Below are 23,584 nucleotides of genomic sequence, written 5' to 3'. Positions count from 1 at the left end.
TGCAGTCCGTCCATGTGACACCTAGTGCCATTTGTAGCATTCTTGTGTAGACTCCATCCAGGGCTTTTTCCTGTTGTACTGTGAGGGTCCATGTCTCAGCCCCATACAGCAGTACTGACTCCACTGTGAGGGTCCATGTCTCTGCCCCATACAGCAGTACTGACTCCACTGTGAGGGTCCATGTCTCTGCCCCATACAGCAGTACTGACTCCACTGTGAGGGTCCATGTCTCTGCCCCATACAGCAGTACTGACTCCACTGTGAGGGTCCATGTCTCGGCCCCATACAGCAGTCCTGACTCCACTGTGAGGGTCCATGTCTCGGCCCCCATACAGCAGTACTGACTCCACTGTGAGGGTCCATGTCTCAGCCCCATACAGCAGTACTGACTCCACTGTGAGGGTCCATGTCTCAGCCCCATACAGCAGTACTGACTCCACTGTGAGGGTCCATGTCTCAGCCCCATACAGCAGTACTGACTCCACTGTGAGGGTCCATGTCTCGGCCCCATACAGCAGTACTGACTCCACTGTGAGGGTCCATGTCTCAGCCCCATACAGCAGTACTGACTCCACTGTGAGGGTCCATGTCTCGGCCCCCCATACAGCAGTACTGACTCCACTGTGAGGGTCCATGTCTCGGCCCCATACAGCAGTACTGACTCCACTGTGAGGGTCCATGTCTCAGCCCCTATACAGCAGTACTGACTCCACTGTGAGGGTCCATGTCTCGGCCCCCCATACAGCAGTACTGACTCCACTGTGAGGGTCCATGTCTCGGCCATTATACAGCAGTACTGACTCCACTGTGAGGGTCCATGTCTCAGCCCCATACAGCAGTACTGCCTCCACTGTGAGGGTCCATGTCTCAGCCCCATACAGCAGTACTGACTCCACTGTGAGGGTCCATGTCTCGGCCACTATACAGCAGTACTGACTCCACTGTGAGGGTCCATGTCTCAGCCCCATACAGCAGTACTGCCTCCACTGTGAGGGTCCATGTCTCGGCCCCATACAGCAGTACTGACTCCACTGTGATGGTCCATGTCTCGGCCCCATACATCAGTACTGACTCCACTGTGAGGGTCCATGTCTCGGCCACTATACAGCAGTACTGACTCCACTGTGAGGGTCCATGTCTCGGCCCCATACAGCAGTACTGACTCCACTGTGAGGGTCCATGTCTCGGCCCCTATACAGCAGTACTGACTCCACTGTGAGGGTCCATGTCTCGGCCCCCATACAGCAGTACTGACTCCACTGTGAGGGTCCATGTCTCAGCCCCTATACAGCAGTACTGACTCCACTGTGAGGGTCCATGTCTCAGCCCCATACAGCAGTACTGACTCCACTGTGAGGGTCCATGTCTCAGCCCCTATACAGCAGTACTGACTCCACTGTGAGGGTCCATGTCTCGGCCCCCCATACAGCAGTACTGACTCCACTGTGAGGGTCCATGTCTCGGCCCCATACAGCAGAACTGACTCCACAGTAGCTATGAACAGCCGCCTCTTAAGGTCTTCTCCCATGTCTGGTTTCCACACTCTCCTCATCCCGTGCAAGGCTTTCCAAGCAAGTGCTCTCCGAACCTTCAGTTCCTGTTCAGTTGAGGCAGTCCGTGCCCCGAGGAGGTACTTGAAGTCCTCGACTCGCTCCAGCACCTCTGCAGCAGTCTGCCGTGGCCGTGGTTTTGTCCTCGGTGTTGACTGGAATCATACTAGAAGCCTTGTTGACTTGAAAGTGAAACCAAAGCATATTATGGATGGAGGATATTATTGATAAGAAAAATAATAACTATAACTGCACTCTGTCGAGTGACCATCGAAAACCAATTACACTCTGGCATTGGGTCCTTTAATCCACATATTTATTACGTCATCATATATGCTGGGACGGTGCATACGCATCGAATATGCTGGGACGGTGCATACGCATCGAATATGCTGGGGCGGTGCATACGCATCGAATATGCTGGGGCGGTGCATACGCATCGAATATGCTGGGACGGTGCATACGCATCGAATATGCTGGGACGGTGCATACGCATCGAATATGCTGGGACGGTGCATACGCATCGAATATGCTGGGACGGTGCATACGCATCGAATATGCTGGGGCGGTGCATATGCATCGAAAATCGTCCTGGGCGAAACTAGTACTTGCGCGCTCTGCTTGCGCAAGTAATAATGAAAGTGAAACTATAGGATATTATGGATGGAGGATTCTAACTATAAATACGTCTGTAATCCACGTAACTCCAGAACCGTTCACCCCACCGACTACCAAATTGGACACACGCGTTCCACCCTGCACCACAGGGGGTGCAGTGCCCGGTGTCGAGTCTGTCGGACCCACGGTTGTCCAGAACCGCCACAGAAGGCCTCTGCCCGGGCCAGACTCCATATTTGGGCATGCCTAAATATGGGTTCGTCCCACCGACTTCTGACATAATTCTGACATCTGCATAGACTCCATTTGTGGGCTTGCCCGACAAATAACTCCATATATGGTTTGGGAGGTCGGGTTTTTTATTTCAGTTCAGGTCAAACAAAAGTCAGTTTTACATCAGAATTCATCAGACATCATTCTTTCTTGAAGTCCGGTTTTCCTAGGATGGATACGACACTGCAGAGGATGAGAGGGGTGGTTAGCAACGGTCAGAGCACAAGGTAAGTACAGGGTTGGGGCCTGAGACTCCGGTCTAGGCAATCTACCAACTAGACTTTTCTATAACTTTCCTCTTCTTCTTTTCCAGGGTCCAGAGGGTGCCAGGAGGCTCCCCCGGAGGTAGGTACGATGGTAGGTAGCTTTCTCTATCCACAGGGTACAGAAGAGTACTTTTGAGTAGAAGTACTCGGATACATTTGGGCGAGTAATCAGAGTAAAAGTACTTGGTTCGGGACCGGGTGAGTATGTAACCTAGGGCCCCTTAGGCTCGGCCAACAGGTAGGTACACAAGTACTTATATTCTGATTTCTCTCTATACAGTGGGCCAGGCGTAGCAGTATGTTACACAGAAAACAGCGTCTTTCTTTCTAATCACAGCCTTGGTCTTCTTTCACCAGGGTAAGGCAGGGCTCTCGCCAACTTAAAGTCTTTTAACGGTTTAACTGAACACAACGGGCCTGTCTTCGTTCACAGGGTTAATGTGACACTTTAACTAGAATATGCTTTCTTTGATAAACATCAACAAGATCTTCTTCTTTCACAGTCTTCAGGGTTAACGTGACACAGTTAACTTTACGTCTTCTCTTCAGTAAACATCAACAAGGTGCTCTTCTTCATTCACAATTCTTATTATTATCCTTAGCTCCTCAAGCGTCTGTAAGTGCCTCTTCTTAGCCAAACGTGTGATAGTGAGAGAACAGTTGTCTTACTGTGACCTTTAACGTGTGGTGGGCTGCCGGTTGATACGAGGGTCCCGTCTTCTGCTACTCGTCCCCGAACCGAGCCAGGAGGGTTTCCAGGTATGTGCGGCTTTCCAGGCGACACTTATTTATGGGGGGCACACACTCCTGTGCGTGCTTTCAGCCCCACTCCTACAAGCCTGATGAAGCGGAATACAAGACAGATTTGAGAGGCGGTACAAACAATCAAACAGTACGTTTAGTTCGTGTGGCTGGATCCTTTAGTGAGAGAAGTGTGGACTTACCAAGTTGTCAGCATACGCTGCCCGAGCGTCTTGGAGTGAACCAGCGAGTGACACTGCTAAGTGTGAGTGTCGTTTATAAAGGGTGCGGCTGAGAGATTGCGGCTGTCGTTGATTGCTAATACGGGCGGCCGGATTAGGCGTAGCTGGTTTAGGATCGCTCTGGGGTAGTAGACGGTGTCTATGACACGTCCGTGGGCGGAGCGCGTCGGCGCGGCCGGCGTTTGTCTGGTTGCCATAGGAACGCGCCCCTTATTCTGGTGGTACTGTGTCGAGACTCCACAATGGGCATAAAAGTGGATCAATGCTGGACACACACTCCTCATTCCACGCATCGCCCTGTGCCCAACCGACAACATCTATCCTTTACTTTACTTTATTTATTTAGTCTGGACAGTGTATAGTGTTTATTTAGTCTGGACAGTGTATAGTATTTATTTAGTCGGGACAGTGTATATTGTTTATTTAGTCGGGACAGTGTGTATTGATGAACATTACATTAAAACAATGCAGTGTAAATATACGAGATTTAGCAAAACATGCTAATTCCATGTGCAGTCCCCAGACATCAAATATCAAACAATACAAAGACTAGTAAGAATAAAAAATAAGAAAACATTAAACTATCATTAGGGTATAGGTTTACTCTATTTTGGACTACAGTGTCCAGTGTTTTATTATTTTAACCAAAGGTGACATTATTCATACATTAATCATTGTTAGTGTTCATTCCTAGTGTAAAATGCTGTATACACAGCCCACTGTTATTTGAGTGCATCAATGTTTATTCCTCCACAGACCCTCCAGAAAAGCCCTCAGTATCAGCGAGTCCACCAGGAGGCGTTGTTGAGGGCAGCACGGTGACTCTGACCTGCAGCAGTGAAGCCAAGCCACCCGTAGACACCTACACCTGGTACAGAGACGGAGGAGTCGCCTCTATCTCCACTGGTCCTCAGCTGGTGAAGGACAATGTGTCTCCTGCAGACGCTGGACGATACTTCTGTCAGGCCACAAACACACATGGATCCCAGAGGTCACCTCCACACCCTCTAGATGTTCAGTGTAAGTGAACTAAATGTTTGTATTTTAAAATATTTGATAGTTTTTTACAGACAACAAAACAACAGCATTTTATTATGTGTTTATTTTTGTCATTGTGTACAAACATAATAAACAATCAATCAATCAACTAGAACAGAACATCCATGCTTTGACCAATCTGTGAGGATGCAGCGTAGATTTGATGTTCTCAAAGGAAGCTCAGTCCATTTCACCTGCAGCACCAGTGGTTCAAATCCACCAATCCAGAGCTACATCAATATCAAAGTTGTCCGTGACCCAGGGCCCCAAAATCCGTGTCATCGGTATCAACTGGGGGGGGGGGGGGGGGGGGGGGGGGGATATACACTACTAGTATACCCCTACCCCAACATCCATCCATCCATCTTCAACTGCTTCTCCGTAGTCGGGTCACGGGGGCAACAGCTCCACCAGAGTGCTCCAGACTTCCCTCTCCAGAGCAACATTAGTGACTTCCTCCTGGGGGATTCCGAGACGTTCCAAGGCCAGTTGGTCAATGTATTTCCTCCAACTGCGCCTTGGTCTGCCCCGGGGTCTCCTCCCAGTGGGACGTGCGTCGAGGACCTCCCTAGGGAGACGCCCGAGAGGCATCCTAACCAGATGCCCGAACCACCTAAACTGGCTCCTTTCCAGGCGAAGGAGCAGCGGTTCTTCTCCGAGTCTCACTCTTGTAACTGAACTTCTCACCCTATCTGTAAGGGAGATGCCAGCCACCCGTCAAAAAAAACTAATTTTGGCTGCTTGTATTCGTGACCTTATTATTTCGTTCATCCTTCGGTCATTCTTTCGTTCTACCCCAACCTGACAATATACAATAGTATACACCTCCAACCTGACAATCTACAATAGTATACACCCCCAACCTGGCAATCTAAAGTAGTATACACCCCCAACCTGGCAAGCACTTGGCATTGTAGCCATTACAGTTAGTTTGACTCAGTTCCATAGATAAACATTGTGAAAATAGCCGATCTACACCTATAATAAATTATATAAAATAGTTATTTTAGATCACGTTCATTATTGATTACGTTAGTGTCCAGTGTTTTATTATTTTAACCAAAGGTGATGTAATGTTAGACACCACATTATTCATACATTCATCATTGTTAGTGTTCATTCCTAGTTTAAAATGCTGTATACACAGCCCACTGTTATTTGAGTGCATCAATGTTTATTCCTCCACAGACCCTCCAGAAAAGCCCTCAGTATCAGCGAGTCCACCAGGAGGCGTTGTTGAGGGCAGCACGGTGACTCTGACCTGCAGCAGTGAAGCCAAGCCACCCGTAGACACCTACACCTGGTACAGAGACGGAGTAGTCGCCTCTATCTCCACTGGTCCTCAGCTGGTGAAGGACAATGTGTCTCCTGCAGACGCTGGACGATACTTCTGTCAGGCCACAAACACACATGGATCCCAGAGGTCACCTCCACACGCTCTAGACGTTCAGTGTAAGTGAACTAAAATCTCTCTCTCTCTCTCTCTCTCTCTCTCTCTCTCTCTCTCCCTCTCTCTGTCTCCAGAGAGAGTTTGTATGTTTGTATGCTCTGTATTAAATGTGTCTGCTAAATCCCTAAATTATATTTTAAAGTATTTCATAGATCAACAGTATACATAGTATACACCCCCAACTGAACATGCATAACTCACACTGATGTACTGCTAGACAGGAACCATGTACTGTTACACTCAAACTCATTAATTTGATCATGTTTCTCTTCAGCTCTCCCAGTTAATCCAACAGTCCACACAATGGGTAAATAAAACAAGAACAGACAACTACGCAACATTGTAAGCTGATTTTTGTTTTCCTTATAATCAAAGTAATATTACCTTTTTACTGGATATTATATTGTCTCTACAGAGTCTGATGATGTCAGGTTGGTGGAAGGAACCAGTCTCTGTACTGGTCAACTCGAAGTGAGACACCAGGGAGAGTGGAAACCAGCAGCTGATTCTACGTCTAGCTGGAACCTCCAGTCATCGTCTGTAGTGTGTCGACAGCTGGGCTGTAGCTCTGCTGTTGACTACAAATGGAGGTCTGGTTCTACACGTCAACCTGTGTGGTGGATTACATCTTCCTGTGTTGGATCTGAATCTTCACTGAGGGAGTGTGTAACGATGCAGGCTGTTCATTCTGTGGATAGACTGGAGGTGATCTGTTCAGGTATCTGTCTGTCTGTCTGTCTGTCTGTCTGTCTGTCTGTCTGTCTGTCTGTCTGTCTGTCTGTCTGTCTGTCTCTCATATGAAACATGATGTAACTCCAACGGTCAAAACCTAACCCATATGAAGCCTAAAAGATGTTCCACAGTTTTTCTTTTCACTGTTTTCACTCAAACTAATTAATTTGATCGTGTTTCTCTTCAGCTCTCCAAGTTAAACCAACACTACACACAATAGATAGACAGACATGAACAAACAAATATACATTATTACACATTGTAATCTAACAGATGTTCTTCTAATTCTAGTAATATTACCTCTATACTTTTTATACTACTGTCTCTGCACAGAGTCTGATGTCAGGTTGGTGGAAGGAACCAGTCTCTGTACTGGTAAACTCGTAGTGAGACACCAGGGAGAGTGGAAACCAGCGGCTGATTTTACGTCTAGCTGGAACCTCCAGTCATCGTCTGTAGTGTGTCGACAGCTGGGCTGTAGCTCTGCTGTTGACTACAAATGGAGGTCTGGTTCTACACGTCAACCTGTGTGGTGGATTACATCTTCCTGTGTTGGATCTGAATCTTCACTGAAGGAGTGTGTAACGATGCAGGCTGTTCATTCTGTGGATAGACTGGAGGTGATCTGTTCAGGTAACAAAGAATAACTTCAACACTGACAATCATCAACAATCCATCCATCTAGTCTCTCCAAGAATCTGCAGAGAAAAAGTCTTGATTCTGCAGAGAACAATACTGATACTGCAGAGACAAATTATTGATTCCGCGCCTTGAAAGTTAATATTCCACATGATTTTGCTTTAAGAAATAACCCAACCTGACAATAGTATACACCCCCAACCTGACAATCTACAATATATACACCCCCAACCTGACAATCTACAGCTTTTAATCCAGAAATGGTCATGGGCCACATACTGTACATACTGTACACAACATGATGATGTCACCATGGGCCACATACTGTACGTACTGTACAAAACAAAAGTAAAATGAACAAACTGTACAAAACAGTAACTCTCATAAAGGGCATATTGCTGTCTAGAGGGCAGAAGGGCAGGTTCTCTCTGGCACCACCTAGTGTCTATCTGTGCTCATTGTGGACGGCTGCATCTCTTCACAGCAACGCCGTCAAAGCACTGCGGACCCCCAGAGGTCCTCCAGATGAACAGCATCATGAAAGATACGATACGAGACACGTACGCGCCCGGAGAGAAGGTGTTGTACGAATGCATGGTGGGATACACTTGGACCAGAGGACCCCACAGTGTTACGTGTGTGGATGGACAATGGACACGTTTAACAATACAATGTGGAAGTAAGTGTACGTTTGTCAGTGTTGTGTGTGTGTGTGTGTGTGTGTGTGTGTGTGTGTGTGTGTGTGTGTGTGTGTGTGTGTGTGTGTGTGTGTGTGTGTGTGTGTGTGTCACCAGTCACAAGGAGGTCCTGATTCTGGAGGTGGGCTGTGTCTTTGATTTGTACATGGACCAGGCATTTCAAGATAAACATTTTAAGTATCAACCATTACTTGGTATAACAAACCTGGGGTATCGCTGTAGATTTGCCATACTAATATTCGGAAGCCTGGGCCGTGTGCATAAACTGACCATGAGTGGCCTAAGAATAGCTGGCATGACAAAAAGCAAAGCCAAACAACTTGCCAAATACTGAGCTCTGTTTGGGCTGTTATAGGCAGCCAAATACTGAGCTCTGTTTGGGCTGTTATAGGCAGCTTGTCTGTGTGGAGGAGGAGGTGCCACGTGTATCCTTAAGTGAACATGAACTGTCAACCCCGTTATATTTGTTTCCTTGTCAAATGTATTGTAATTTGTGGATTCAAATAAATACATTGAAGTGTGTGTGTGTGTGTGTGTGTGTGTGTGTGTGTGCGTGCATGCGTCGATGCATGTGTGGAACAAGCTTAAATTGTATTTCTTGCCTTGATCTCCTAACCGCACATTTATCTCCATGGCTCGCACACACACACACACGCACAGAACGCACGCACGCACACACACACACACACACACACACACACACACACACACACTTCTCTCCATGGCTCTCACGCTCTGTCTCCATTTGACTCAGGAAAGTGTGGCAAGCGGATCGGCAATATGCTCACAATCAGCGGAGGCACTCTGTCCCGACCTGGAGACCATCCATGGCAGGTGTCTCTGCAGCGCAGACGCAGAAACTCATCGAATGCGTTCGGACACGTCTGTGGAGGCGTCCTCATCCATTCCTGTTGGGTCCTCACCGCTGCTCACTGCGTGTAAGATGCTCTGAATGCTATGTGTGCTAACATGCTGCTATGAATGCTATGTGTGCTAACATGCTGCTATGAATGCTATGTGTGCTAACATGCTGCTCTAAATGCTATGTGTGCTAACATGCTGCTCTGAATGCTATTTGTGCTAACATGCTGCTCTGAATGCTATGTGTGCTAACATGCTGCTCTGAATTATATGTGGGCTAACATGCTGCTCTGAATGCTATGTGTGCTAACATGCTGCTCTGAATGCTATGTGTGCTAACATGCTGCTCTGAATGCTATTTGTGCTAACATGCTGCTATGAATGATATGTGTGCTAACATGCTGCTCTGAATGCTATGTGTGCTAACATGCTGCTCTGAATGCTATTTGTGCTAACATGCTGCTCTGAATGCTATGTGTGCTAACATGCTGCTCTGAATGCTATGTGTGCTAACATGCTGCTCTGAATGCTATTTGTGCTAACATGCTGCTCTGAATGCTATTTGTGCTAACATGCTGCTCTGAATGCTATTCTTGCTAACATACTGCTCTGAATGTTATGTGTGCTAACATGCTGCTATGAATGCTATTTGTGCTAACATGCTGCTCTGAATGCTATGTGTGCTAACATGCTGATATGAATGCTATGTGTGCTAACATGCTGCTCTGAATGCTATGTGTGCTAACATGCTGCTCTGAATGCTATGTGTGCTAACATGCTGCTATGAATGCTATGTGTGCTAACATGCTGCTCTGAATGCTATGTGTGCTAACATGCTGCTCTGAATGCTATGTGTGCTAACATGCTGCTATGAATGCTATGTGTGCTAACATGCTGCTCTGAATGATATGTGTGCTAACATGCTGCTCTGAATGCTATTTGTGCTAACATGCTGCTCTGAATGCTATTTGTGCTAACATGCTGCTCTGAATGCTATGTGTGCTAACATGCTGCTCTGAATGCTATGTGTGCTAACATGCTGCTCTGAATGCTATGTGTGCTAACATGCTGCTCTGAATGCTATGTGTGCTAACATGCTGCTCTGAATGCTATGTGTGCTAACATGCTGCTCTGAATGCTATGTGTGCTAACATGCTGCTCTGAATGCTATGTGTGCTAACATGCTGCTCTGAATGCTATGTGTGCTAACATGCTGCTCTGAATGCTATTTGTGCTAACATGCTGAGGTGTGAGATGTCATGCTGACCAGATTGTCCATTTCGTTTTGACTCAACAATGAAACAATAATCTCTACGTTGAAACTATATACACTATAGCACTATAGGACATGGCATCTGTCTACATAACATTAACTATTTAAATGACATTGTAGCCTTTTCATAAGCCTGTAAGGTCGTCAAGGCTATAGGCCAAGTCCTACGGAGCTAAGATGGAGTCTGAAGAGGTTTTCAGACTATGGTCCAAAGATTGGGAGTGAGTCTGCAGTTCTGACTGCAATGGGAAGTTCATTCCATAGTTTAGATTGGGAGTGAGTCTGTAGTTCTGACTGTAACGGGAAGTTCATTCCATAGTTTAGATTGGGAGTGAGTCTGTAGTTCTGACTGTAATGGGAAGTTCATTCCATAGTTTAGATTGGGAGTGAGTCTGTAGTTCTGACTGTAATGGGAAGTTCATTCCATAGTTTAGATTGGGAGTGAGTCTGTAGTTCTGACTGTAATGGGAAGTTCATTCCATAGTTTAGATTGGGAGTGAGTCTGTAGTTCTGACTGTAATGGGCAGTTCATTCCAGTCTGGGAGCCAGAATAATGAATGAAACGTCTCTCATGTCTTAATGACTGACTGCTGTTTCTCCAGTAAGACTGACGACATCATGGACATGAAGGTGGTCTTGGGGGGAGTGGACAAAGGCATACATGAAGAGGAAGACCAGATCGTCGACGTGAACAGAGACTTCATTCATGTGGATTATTGGGAAAAAACATCCAACAATCCAAGTAATGACATTGGTGAGACCATTAATTTACTCTGTCTCTGATTGGTCCATTAATTTACTCTGTCTCTGATTGGTCCGTTCATCTACTGTGTGTCTCTGATTGGACCATTCATCTACTGTATGTCTCTGATTGGACCATTCATCTACTGTATGTCACTCACACAGCATGCTTAAAGGTCTAAATGATGACATAATGTCAGTCAGAGATGCTAATGTTATGTAACTATTGTGTTTACTGTGTCTCAGCATTACTCCAGCTGGAAACCACCAACGGAGCATTCTGTGCCAATGAAACCAGATACGTTACAACTGCCTGTCTGCCAGACAAGATGTTCCCCGATGGAACGAAGTGTTGGATCTCTGGATGGGGCGAAACTAAAGATGGTACGTGTCCAACCATTTCACTACCATTAATCACACCTTAAAGATGGAGTGCCGTGTTTGTTTTCCACCCTAAAACATGATCATCAGGTCTTATTGTTATGTAACCCTTTCAAAAAAGTGTACAATATTTGTTCTAATGTTGTTTTTATGTGGACACGCCCACCAGTTAATTAAGTATGCCTGGTTTGCTTGGTGGGTGTCTGACAGTCTTCAGGCGTGCTGCATTTCCAAAGTAGAATGTATTTATTTATATTCACAGTGTAATCATGGCTTGCGCGCCAAACGGGAGCTCCACCGCTGCCCACAATAACAGAGTAAATCTGACAGCTTACACTTCCTGTGTCCGCTCCATAACCAGTCGTGTCGCCTCCTAATGTGTCCGGCCGGGCACACACATTACAATAACACAGGGGTAAACCAACCAGTGTTCTTGTCCCTCAGATAAGTACCCATCCAAACTGTCAGAAGGACAGGTTTCCCTGATGTCTCAGGAGCGTTGCACGGAGTTTCATGGATCCCTGCTGGACGACACCATGATCTGTGGAGAAGACAAGAAGGGACTAGTCAGCACCTGTAGCGTAAGTGTGTGTGTGTGTGTGTGTGTGTGTGTGTGTGTGTGTGTGTGTGTGTGTGTGTGTGTGTGTGTGTGTGTGTGTGTGTGTGTGTGTGTGTGTGTGTGTGTTGATGCTTGTCAATATTCCCAGTAGAGATTAATACAACAATTAGGTCTCATCAAAAAGGTTTAATTGAAGATAATACAAAAATGAGAATAAGTCAAAGAGATAAAGTAGATCAAGTCAAAATGATAAGTAGGTGACTCATGTGGCTGTGTGTCTCACAGGGTGACTCATATGGCTGTGTGTCTCACAGGGTGACTCATATGGCTGTGTGTCTTACAGGGTGACTCATATGGCTGTGTGTCTTACAGGGTGACTCATATGGCTGTGTGTCTTACAGGGTGACTCATATGGCTGTGTGTCTTACAGGGTGACTCATATGGCTGTGCGTCTTACAGGGTGACTCATATGGCTGTGCGTCTTACAGGGTGACTCATATGGCTGTGTGTCTTACAGGGTGACTCATATGGCTGTGTGTCTTACAGGGTGACTCATATGGCTGTGCGTCTTACAGGGTGACTCATATGGCTGTGTGTCTCACAGGGTGACTCATATGGCTGTGCGTCTTACAGGGTGACTCATATGGCTGTGTGTCTTACAGGGTGACTCATATGGCTGTGTGTCTTACAGGGTGACTCATATGGCTGTGTGTCTTACAGGGTGACTATGGCTGTGTGTCTTACAGGGTGACTCATATGGCTGTGTGTCTTACAGGGTGACTCATATGGCTGTGTGTCTTACAGGGTGACTATGGCTGTGTGTCTTACAGGGTGACTCATATGGCTGTGTGTCTTACAGGGTGACTCATATGGCTGTGTGTCTTACAGGGTGACTCATGTGGCTGTGTGTCTTACAGGGTGACTCATATGGCTGTGCGTCTTACAGGGTGACTATGGCTGTGTCTTACAGGGTGACTCATATGGCTGTGCGTCTTACAGGGTGACTCATATGGCTGTGTGTCTTACAGGGGGATTCGGGCGGACCCGTGATCTGCAGGGACGATGGGGTTCACTACCTGGCAGGCTTGGCCAGCTGGGGGAGTAGGGCATGCGGTGGTGAAAAGCCTAGTGTCTACACCGACGTCCACAGACAAGTGAAGTGGATTTCCGGCTGCATTGCCAGCTATGGAAAACAATGCAAGACACAGACAAAGTCTGAATATGACTATTGATAAACCTATTAGCGAGCCATTGTGCACCAGTGGTGAAAAGCAACTAAGGACATGTTTTTATTGTATTTCCCTTTGAGTTAAGAGCCATTCATTTGTAAACTTGTAATTTATTCATCATACTTTTGAATAAATTCTTGTATTAAGACCTTGGTTTCGTTTCTCCTCCATATGTTGCATTACATTTTACACCTAGACATATGGTTTTGTAACACTCTTGCAATCTGTTTTGGGTCAAATCTTAGACTGACTGAGCCTATTCAATTATACTAGGCTATACTGACTGCACTGCAGCCGTGCGGCCGCTAGAGGGCGCCAGACACCTGCTGTACTGTAGGTGTGGTTGCGTGTGGACACGCACGTTTTCGGCTGCGCACAGTTTTTGGACGGCTGGTGAAGGGGTGCTGCCACACTGTCTCGGCAGCACGTTCTCGGCTGCGCGCAGCTTCTTTTTAGACGGCTGGATGGAAAAGAAGCTCCACTTCCGCGGACGACTGCCGCGACGGCCAGATTCCCGGAAACGCTCTTCTCCGCGGCAGTCGTCCGCGGAGGTGGAGCTTCTTTTTCCATCCACCAGCTGTCTAAAAAACCCGGAAAAATAAGCTGCGGACAGCTTCTCCCGTCCGCGGCGCAAAACCGTTTTGCGCTTAGTTCTGGAAACGGGGGATGGAGGAGAGGCTCCGCCTCCGCGCCCGACTGACGAGGAGGAGAGCGCGTCCGAGAAGCCGCGGAGGTGGAGCTTCTTTTCCATCCACCAGCTGTCTAAAAACCCCACGAAGAAGAAGGGCTTCAGGTTCTTCTGACGCGACAGTGTGCCCAGGCTGATAGTTTGTCTCCCTCGTCAGGTCTACCTGTCAGGCCGGTAACCTCTGCCTACTTTATGGGCGTCAGTCCAACTCCAGACCCGTACGTGTCACTCAAATTATATCAAATCTTTTACCCAAATAATAACAAACTCGCAATATAGACGGCACAGAATATAGAGGACCTTATAGTCACCTTACCCTTGACAGATGGCGTTAATTCAGAAATATTAAATAATACAACATGCACTTTTAAATGTTGATATTAAAATAAATTATTCGTAACTTGTGTGGCATCGCTACAAGTGATTCAATTCAAATAGAATTGAGTTGAATTGATTTTCAGCTCTGTTTGGAACTTTTTTCAGATTTTACGGGGGCCAGTTTTGAATTGCAGCCGTCCGTAGAGCGGTTTTGAAGGAGTCAAGGGATTCACATGTCTTAATGACTGTTGGTAGGGCGTTCCACATTTTGGTGGCATAGGAGCGAAAATAATTTAGACCCTTGTTTGTGCCGAATCTGGGTTGTACATGGTTTGTTGCACTCCCTCTGATGTTGTGGGTGTGGACATTAAGGAAGTATTTAGACAGGTACATGGGTATCTTGGTGGTGTAGTGAATCTTGTGGACCAGACCCATTGCAAGATGCTGTACTCTGTCGTCGACCCTAAGCCATCCCAGCCTGTCAAAGTGGGCAGGGGTGAGGTGGGTTCGGGCGGTGAGGCCAAGTAGGAGCCTGACCAGTTTGTTTTGGGAGGTCTGGAGCCTTGTTTTAAGGGCCTTTGAGGTGCTGTGATACCAAGAGGTGGATGCATAGTCAAAGAAACCTTGTACGAGGGCTCCTGTTAAGGTCTTCAAGGTGTTTTTGTTGACCAGTGAGGAGATCCTGTAAAGGAATCTTGTTCTTTGATTGACTTTTTTGATTACGTTGGTGGCCATTTTATCACCGGAAAGATTGGCCTCCAGGATGGAACCTAGGTAGGTAATTTCATCTTTTCGTGTGATAATATTGTCACCCACTCTAACCAAGAAGCCATCTGCCTTGCTGAGATTACTATTTGATCCGAAGAGAATGGATTCAGTTTTTCCCAGGTGTAAGGATAGTTTGTTATCAGCGAGCCAGGTGCAGATTCTACCGAGTTCAGAGCTGAGGGTCTTTTCAACCTGCATTTTGTTCCTGTCCGAGACCAGCAGTGCTGAGTCATCTGCGAACAGGAACAAGTTCCAGTCACAAGCTGATGTCATGTCGTTAACATATATCAGGAACAGTAAAGGCCCTAGTATGCTTCCTTGTGGGACGTCACAGCTCACTGGGAGGGGGGGGGACAGTGTATCAAAAGTGCCGCGCACCTTTTCCGGCTGCTCACAGCTTAAAAATCGGGTTTTTAGACACTCTGGTGGATGGAAAAGAAGCTACACTTCCGCGGACTACTTGTGCGACGGCCAGATTCCCGGAAGCGCTCTCCTCCACGTCAATCGTCCGCGGAGGTGGAGCTTAATTGCCCTCCAACCAGCTGTCTAAAAACCCGGTTTTGAAGCTGTGCGCAGCCGAAAACGTGCGCAGCTTTTTTGATAGTGTGGCAGCACTTCTAATTGTACTGAGTGCAGATGCGCGGAGCTTACAGGTCTGTGACTTGGACAGAGTGCAGATGGGCGGAGCTTACAGGTATGTGACTATTGGACAGAGTGCAGATGGGCGGAGCTTACAGGTATGTGACTATTGGACAGAGTGCAGATGGGGGGATCCTCCGAACGTCAATCATTTAAGTATGCAAATGAGGTATGTATCGCGATTAGAACGTCAACAAACACAATAGTGCTTTCTCACTGTTCTCAAAGGGAGACGGAATGGAAGGATAGGCTATATATTGTGGAATGCACTTCCCATTGCAGTCAGAACTGCAGCATCACTCCCAATCTTCCGCCGTAGCCTGAAAACCCACCTTTTCAGACTCCATCATGGCCCAAGGCACTTACCCTAACCCCTTAGATAGCATTTCTGTTGGCTTAGATAGCATTTGACACAGACTTATAGCATGTTATGTAGACAGCACTATAATTGTATTGTATATAGTCATAGCACGCCATAGTACATATGTATAGCATAGTAGTAAATATGTATAGTTTATATGTATAGTGTATGTATAGTTTCATTATATAGATATTCCACTGTTACTTTCTTAGCTTACGCATGTTTCATGATATTGATAAATGCTTTTATGTGATGTATTCCCATGCTTTTGTTCTTGCTTAAATGTAAGTCGCTCTGGATTAAGAGCGTCTGCTAAATGCCTGAATTGTAAATTGTAAATTGTATTTAATAACAATAATAATAATAATAATCTAGCCCCTAGAGGGAGGCATAGGTCAATATGTGACGTCATAAGTGACAGGGGTATTTAAAGCCTTTCTGAACAGGCAGGTAGGTAGCAGGTCTGAAATCCATGGGGCCTCACAACACTGCCAGTAAGTGTTGGTGAGAGGGGATGTGTTAGCCCATCTGTCAAGGGGTAAGCCTGTTTTCTTGTCTTTTGTATATGCACTTTTATTATATGTTTGTATGTTCTACAATGGGACTGTGTTATATTGCCAGGTCTGTAGTATTGCTGAAATGGTGGATGTTTTCCTGTCAATTGTTTGGGGTGAGGCCTCCCCAAACGTGTATGCATTGAAACTGAAGAAGTGTGAGTACTAGTTCATCGTTTCTGCACAGCTGAACAAAGATGGGTTAATATATTTCCGGTATTGTATGTGATTCTGTAACTTTTGGTTCTAACTTGCATGGATTATGTGATTGCATAACAGCTACAGGTGGAGACAGAGGCCTGGTTGTTTTCCTGTGTGACACCATTGTGAGAGGGTTCATGTGTTTATCTTGAGAGCTATATATTTGGTAAGGGGATCCTTTTATTGATTTGCAAATTGTTGACTGTTTATATATTATATTGGGTTTATAGACATTACATTATGTTGTGAACTTTTAGTGTTGAAATGTGTTAAGACAGGGTTGGCATTAGCCCCTCTCGGAACCCTACATAAAGCTTTTCTGAAATTTTGATGAGTTTTATGTAGGGTCCCTGTTCATGACTATATTTCCGTATGGGAATTCTGGAACGCGGACATTCATATTCTCTCTAAGCTCGTATCTGCGGCGTCTGACGGCCTTTTTTAGTTTAAGTTATTCTGAATTCGGGAACTTTAAGTACCTATACATTCCGCTGCGAATATCTCCTGTGGCGCGGAAGCCGTTAAGTATTTTTAATCTTTGTTTGACCGATTTGGTCGCTTTAATTCTTCTTGTTTGTTTACCGTTTATTGTACCGCCTCCTGGTGTGCGGTTGGCTTGTGCGGCTACGTCCCTGCCTCTGATCTGCTCTGTCATAGCTATAGCGCCACTAGCTAGCCAGATAGGCGGTACAATGAGGTGTCAATAAACAAGGAAGGAAGAGAAGAATCAAAGCGACTGTCGTATATGGGCGCCCAGACAACAGACAGTAAAGGCATATTTGTAAGACACAGAATATAGAATAAGTGGTAGATAGCCACACACAGAATTTGGATTGTGCCAGACAAGACAGAGGACCATGTTGACCAAGTGTAACTTGAGGAGGCCACATCTGGGCAGGGCCCTCCTCATGAAAGACGTTCACTGAAAACCACCAGCCCTTCCCCCTCATAGAGGAGAGGACAAAAAGCCTAAATATGTTTTAGTAGCCTATGTCTTATGGTTTAATCATGTCATAAATATATAGAGAAACACCTGTATTTACATCCACAAACACAATGGTATGATAAGTCATATATTTCATATTTGCAATAATGGGAGTTGTTGGATAGATGTAGATACATTTAATTCATGTTAAAGTGTGAACCTAATCTTGAGGTATGACTAGTAAGCGATACTAAGGGCCTGCTGGCATCCTGTCCAGACAGAGGTCATATAGGTTAGGGAGCCATGCAGGAGAAGCCTAGAGGACAAAGGCGCTATTGATGATCACATCTGACTTTCATTTGGGTTTTAAGCACATACACATCCTGGACACACCTTTTAGCTGATTACTGGTCGATCTATGTATGTGCACGCACGTGCACAGGGTTGGTGCATGCGGGCATAGCCCCCAATGTATATATGAGCTTGGGCGGACAAAGAGAACTTCACTGTTCAGGAAGACTCCCGCCTGACTGTCACCATTTGGATGATCTGAATAAAACGACTTATTGGAAACATAAGGGATGCGTGGACCTCTGTTCTTTTAAACCTGCTGGCTGCATATTCCTACCACATCAACATTAAGTTACCACACGACCAAATCGGTCAAACAAAGATAAAAAATACTTAACGGCTTCCGCGCCACAGGAGATATTCGCAGCGGCATGTATGGGTACTTATACTTCACAGATTCAGAAACCCTCACAAGAAAAAATGTCGTAAAAGAGCGCAGACAGGCGTTATCCATGTTGTTTATGTTTTATGAATGTCCGCGTACCAGGTGGCAGGATACTAATGCAACAGGACCCAATGCACTGGGTCTAACAAATGTCATAAACTTCAGTAGCATTGGGTTCTGCTTGGAGGGCTAGGTTGGCATATAGGTCCATGCTGTTCTGATAACGTGTGTAGGCCTACTAAACTTTGGTTGTCATTGCTTATAGGTCCATGTTGAACAAGCGGCCCCTATGAAGGACCGCTGTTCCTTTCTCTATGAAGGACCGCTGTTCCTTTCTCTTTCCATCAGTTTGTTTTGTTTTAATCACCATTCTCCCCATCCCCAGTGTCATCTCGAACACTTAACAATTTTGCTATGCAAATAAAGTTATTTTGTAACTTGTTTTTATAAATAAAATAATTTAATTTTGTACCATTCAATCTTGTCTCAAATATGTATTAGCGGGGTTACAATAAGGGAAACGTGATTTGCTCATTAGTAATTCCTCATCATGATAATGAGCAAAGTAAAAGAATATTGAAATTAAATTTATAATGAATATTATATGTGAATATATATAGAACCGCTATCACACAGGAAAGTGTATTTATAAAATGAATAATAAAAAACGAATAATAAAACTATCTGCTTAAATGCTAAAATAAACATGTATAAATAGGCCAAGCATGTAGGTAGGCACTGGCTGTGAATAAGGACAGTTTTTATAAAGTGATGCAAAGTGTCATGAATGGCGGACTCATCTTCAAAGTGTCATGAATGGTGGACTCATCTTCAAAGTGTCATGAATGGCGGACTCATCTTCAAAGTGTCATGAATGGTGGACTCATCTTCAAAGTGTCATGAATGGTGGAATCATCTTCAAAGTGTCATGAATGGTGGACTCATCTTCAAAGTGTCATGAATGGTGGACTCATCTTCAAAGTGTCATGAATGGTGGACTCATCTTCAAAGTGTCATGAATGGTGGACTCATCTTCAAAGTGTCATGAATGGTGGACTCATCTTCAAAGTGTCATGAATGGTGGACTCATCTTCAAAGTGTCATGAATGGTGGAATCATCTTCAAAGTGCTGTCCCATTTCACCCTCAAGCACTTACAGCTGACGTCACTAAAGTCAATGAGGGTCCAGGGCTCAGGGCTTTGAGGGAGGCGATTGGGATTGGGCCTGCTCTGACAGACTGCAGATGGGCGGGGCTTACAGGTCTGTGACTCGGACAGACTGCAGATGGGCGGGGCTTACAGGTCTGTGACTCGGACAGAGTGCAGATGGGCGGGGCTTACAGGTCTGTGACTCTGACAGACTGCAGATGGGCGGGGCGTAGCCGTGTCAGAGGTCATAGTTCAGAGCCTGGATGTATGTGTGGCACTTCAGCAAACACTAGACACACACACACACACACAGAGGAATATGCTCCTGACAGAGAGGTGAGATCATTTTCACTTACACATTGTACACATCCTGTATCATTACACTGTGTGTGTGTGTGTGTGTGTGTGTGTGTGTGTGTGTGTGTGTGTGTGTGTGTGTGTGTGTGTGTGTGTGTGTGTGTGTGTGTGTGTGTGTGTGTGTGTGTGTGTGTGTGTTGCATTTCCTATTGCAATCAGAACTGCACACTCACTCCCAATCTTGGGCAGGGGTGAGGTGGGTGTGGGGAGTGAGGCCAAGTATTGTAACCTGACGCTGACAGATGGGGGCGGTATTGGGTAACCATGTTCCCCAACACAGCCTTCATCTGGGATCTCTCAGGGAGTTGAGCTGACAAACATCCGTTCCGTACCGAACCAATCAGCGTGAGCTAAGGGCGGGATATGTGCGAAACCGGATGTGACGCTATATAGACACGTCAATATGATTGGTTGTGTTTGCACGCCCACACGGTGATAGACAGACGGTCCCATCCAATCATCTACCAAGTATCTTGAAAAAAAAATGAACAGCCCCGTCATCGAATTTGCTCCCGAGATCCCAGATCCCAATAAGCTGTGAAACAAATTTGTGTAGCAAGCTTCTTGGATCTGGCAGCGTCAGGTTACAAGTATTGCTCATTAGACTCATCATGATAATGAGAAACGACTAATGAGCAAAGTAAAAGAATATTGAAATGAAATGTATAATGAATATTATTATATGTGAATATATACAACCGCTATCACACAGGAAAGTGTGTGTGTGTGTGTGTGTGTGTGTGTGTGTGTGTGTGTGTGTGTGTGTGTGTGTGTGTGTGTGTGTGTGTGTGTGAGATGCATTTCCTATTGCAATCAGAACTGCAGACTCACTCCCAATATTGGGCAGGGGTGAGGTGGGTTTGGGGAGTGAGGCCAAGTATTAGCCTGACCAGTTTGTTGATTTAGTCGACTAAAATGTACTTTGGCCAGCCTTGATGCCGTTGTTTTTACACTTGCTGAAAGTAGCCGATCTACAAATGGATTCTGCAGCCTACATTGTGAAATTATCATTGTTTATTTTTTGATAGATAGATGGAAGTGTTTAATTAACAGTTTGCAGAATAGGTACATTTCAAACACTGTTAACTGTGGACGACACCATAACGCATTACACTTGTTTACAACAGGGTCCACCATGTTCAATTCATCATAACATTTAGAGACGTATAAATATACACTTCTATATAGCCAAAAAACAGGAAGTCATCATAGAGGAGGTAAAAAGGGAAGAAAAGAAAGGGGTGGGTTTGGGGGGGGAGGGAGAGAGAGAGAGAGAGAGAGAGAGAGAGAGAGAGAGAGAGACTTCCCACATACGTAAGAGGAGGGGTTTCAGAACACACACACAGAGAGAGATAATTTAGCAGAGTCAGTCTTTATCAAGTAAAGTCGGAGGGAAGTCGTCTCCAACACACACTGAGTCTAGTCTTTTCTTAAAGGTAAGACATTTTCCATTTTAAAAACAGACAGACAGACAGACAGAGGGCTGTAGGGACAGACAGACAGACAGACAGAGGGCTGTAGGGTGAGCAGACAGACAGACAGACAGACAGACAGACAGAGGGCTGTAGGGTGAGCAGACAGACAGGCAGACAGACAGACAGACAGAGGGCTGTAGGGTGAGCAGACAGACAGACAGACAGACAGACAGACAGACAGACAGAGGGCTGTAGGGTGAGCAGACAGACAGACATGAGCAGACAGACAGTCAGACAGACAGACAGAGGGCTGTACGGTGAGCAGACAGACAGACAGACAGGCAGACAGACAGAGGGCTGTAGGGTGAGCAGACAGACAGACAGACAGACAGACAGAGGGCTGTAGGGTGAGCAGACAGACAGACAGACAGACAGACAGACAGACAGACAGACAGACAGACAGAGGGCTGTAGGGTGAGCAGACAGACAGACAGACAGACAGAGGGCTGTAGTGTGACCACAGTCCAAACTATCTCTATTGATTCTGTTGTTCAGGGATCCTTGTTTAGGCCAAACTCTAAATGCTTAGCCTTAGTGTGTGTGTGTGTGTGTGTGTGTGCGTGTGCGTGTGCGTGTGCGTGTGTGTGTGTGTGTCTCTCTGTCTATAGCTGCCAGTGAGCTGGTGTACTTTATCTAAATATGTGTAATATTGCATCCAGATACTTAATGTCAATACACGACACTACCACAATACTGTTGTACTTTAAGTACATTTAGAGACCAATAACACTACCACTATATTCTCTCCTCCACTCCACATTTACACGAGTATTTGTTTATGATTATCAATACATCTCTTGAACACCAAGCTTGCACAATTATGTCTATATGGTCAAAATCATAACACACCCCCCCCCCCCCTAATTGTGCAAAGGTTTGTGTTCAATTATCACCAGTTTCAATTCCCTGCAGTCTCCTTACAGTTTTACACATACATTCATTCAATACAGCAATACAATGTAATAATTCATTCAATGGTAGCCTATAGGACATGTGAAATATCATATTCATTTGTACTTTAATTAAAACTCTGTTTTTTAAGACCAATACAGCCAGTTGATTATTGTAAGCTCATGTCATGCACGTCTCCGACCCCCCCTCCCATTCTCTGTGAGAGTATACGCGCACGGCAGCATGTCTGACCACTCTTGAGTCTTCACTTAACCCATTCTGACCTGAGATCAGATTCATACGAGGTTTCCGCCGGACACACACTGGTCTGATGAACCCATTCTGACCTGAGATCAGATTCTAAAAATGTCAGTCGTTCTTCGATTTTTCAAAAAATAGCAGACCTACAAGCTCGTATCGCGCCACTCGGTGCCGAGTGGCGCGATACGAGCTTGTAGATCTGCTATTTTTCAATAGATAAAGCATGACATGCTTACACCAAAATGGGTGCCCGGTCAGAATGGGTCAAAAGTACAGAGTTCTTGCCATTCAAATAAATAACCTTCACATTCATGGCAAAATATACCCTCTTCAGACGTGCTTCTCAAGATATTCACTTATACATTTTATTGCCACAAAAGCTAAAATATCAGTTTTAATTCAATCAATCAAGTTAAACAGAACTTTTAATATTTTAAAAGGGTCAACACAAGGTAAACAATCGACTGCTGTGCTCCTGTTCATATTTATATAGTATTATATAGTTTGTTATATATATTAAATATATATATATTTATGTTGTATTATATATTTATGTTCTGTATGGCTGCTGCTAACCATGCGCTCCTGCTCTACTCTTTAGATGTCTCATGATGGTTGTGTTCATCCTATGCTATCTTAACACAATAGGCCCGCCACTGGTTTTATACACATTGCCCTGTCTGTTGTTTGTGTCATTGTTATGTATGTCTTGTTTTTCATGTCTATGAAAACCTAATAAAAACTAATATTATAATAAACAATCGACTAGGGAGAGAGCGCCACCACATCCCATTCAGGCCAGTCACATCCCATGTCCAGCATTTAATGTTTGTGTTTACACTATGACGTAAAACTGTCCATTAAAAAAAAATCATTATCAATGGCATTTTAATGTTTAATTGTTCTGTTTACGCGCACACTAAAAGCTGGACAAAGGAGGCGACCCAAAAAACATCAATTACTACTTAAT

General features: G+C 45.2%; 2 protein-coding genes and 1 long non-coding RNA gene across 3 annotated transcripts; all 3 read left to right on the top strand.

The window, feature by feature from the left end:
* Positions 1-4,155: 4,155 nt before the first annotated feature.
* LOC310870662 (scavenger receptor cysteine-rich domain-containing protein SCART1-like) lies at positions 4,156-7,557 on the top strand (the record flags this gene model as incomplete). The annotated part of the gene is made up of 6 exons (XM_083781931.1): positions 4,156-4,162; positions 4,447-4,710; positions 5,917-6,180; positions 6,453-6,485; positions 6,594-6,896; positions 7,244-7,557. 6 exons carry the CDS (start codon positions 4,156-4,158, stop codon positions 7,555-7,557), a joined length of 1,185 nt encoding a protein of 394 aa, XP_083638057.1.
* Positions 7,558-8,104: 547 nt separating this feature from the next.
* Positions 8,105-11,118, top strand: LOC310870732. Its single transcript, XR_014570255.1, has 3 exons — positions 8,105-8,228; positions 9,002-9,185; positions 10,984-11,118. It is a non-coding gene; the product is annotated as an uncharacterized lncRNA (long non-coding RNA).
* A 255-nt stretch (positions 11,119-11,373) lies between these two features.
* LOC310870661 (chymotrypsinogen B-like) lies at positions 11,374-13,294 on the top strand (the record flags this gene model as incomplete). The annotated part of the gene is made up of 3 exons (XM_083781930.1): positions 11,374-11,506; positions 11,948-12,084; positions 13,091-13,294. Exons 1-3 carry the CDS (start codon positions 11,452-11,454, stop codon positions 13,292-13,294), a joined length of 396 nt encoding a protein of 131 aa, XP_083638056.1. The 5' UTR covers positions 11,374-11,451.
* Between the last annotated feature and the right edge of the window lie 10,290 nt (positions 13,295-23,584).

This window comes from Protomyctophum parallelum (genome assembly GCF_964188405.1).
Source record: "Protomyctophum parallelum genome assembly, chromosome: 14".
Classification (NCBI taxonomy): domain Eukaryota; kingdom Metazoa; phylum Chordata; class Actinopteri; order Myctophiformes; family Myctophidae; genus Protomyctophum; species Protomyctophum parallelum.
Note: the sequence above shows the minus strand (reverse complement) of the source record. Positions and strands in the feature narration are given on the sequence as shown.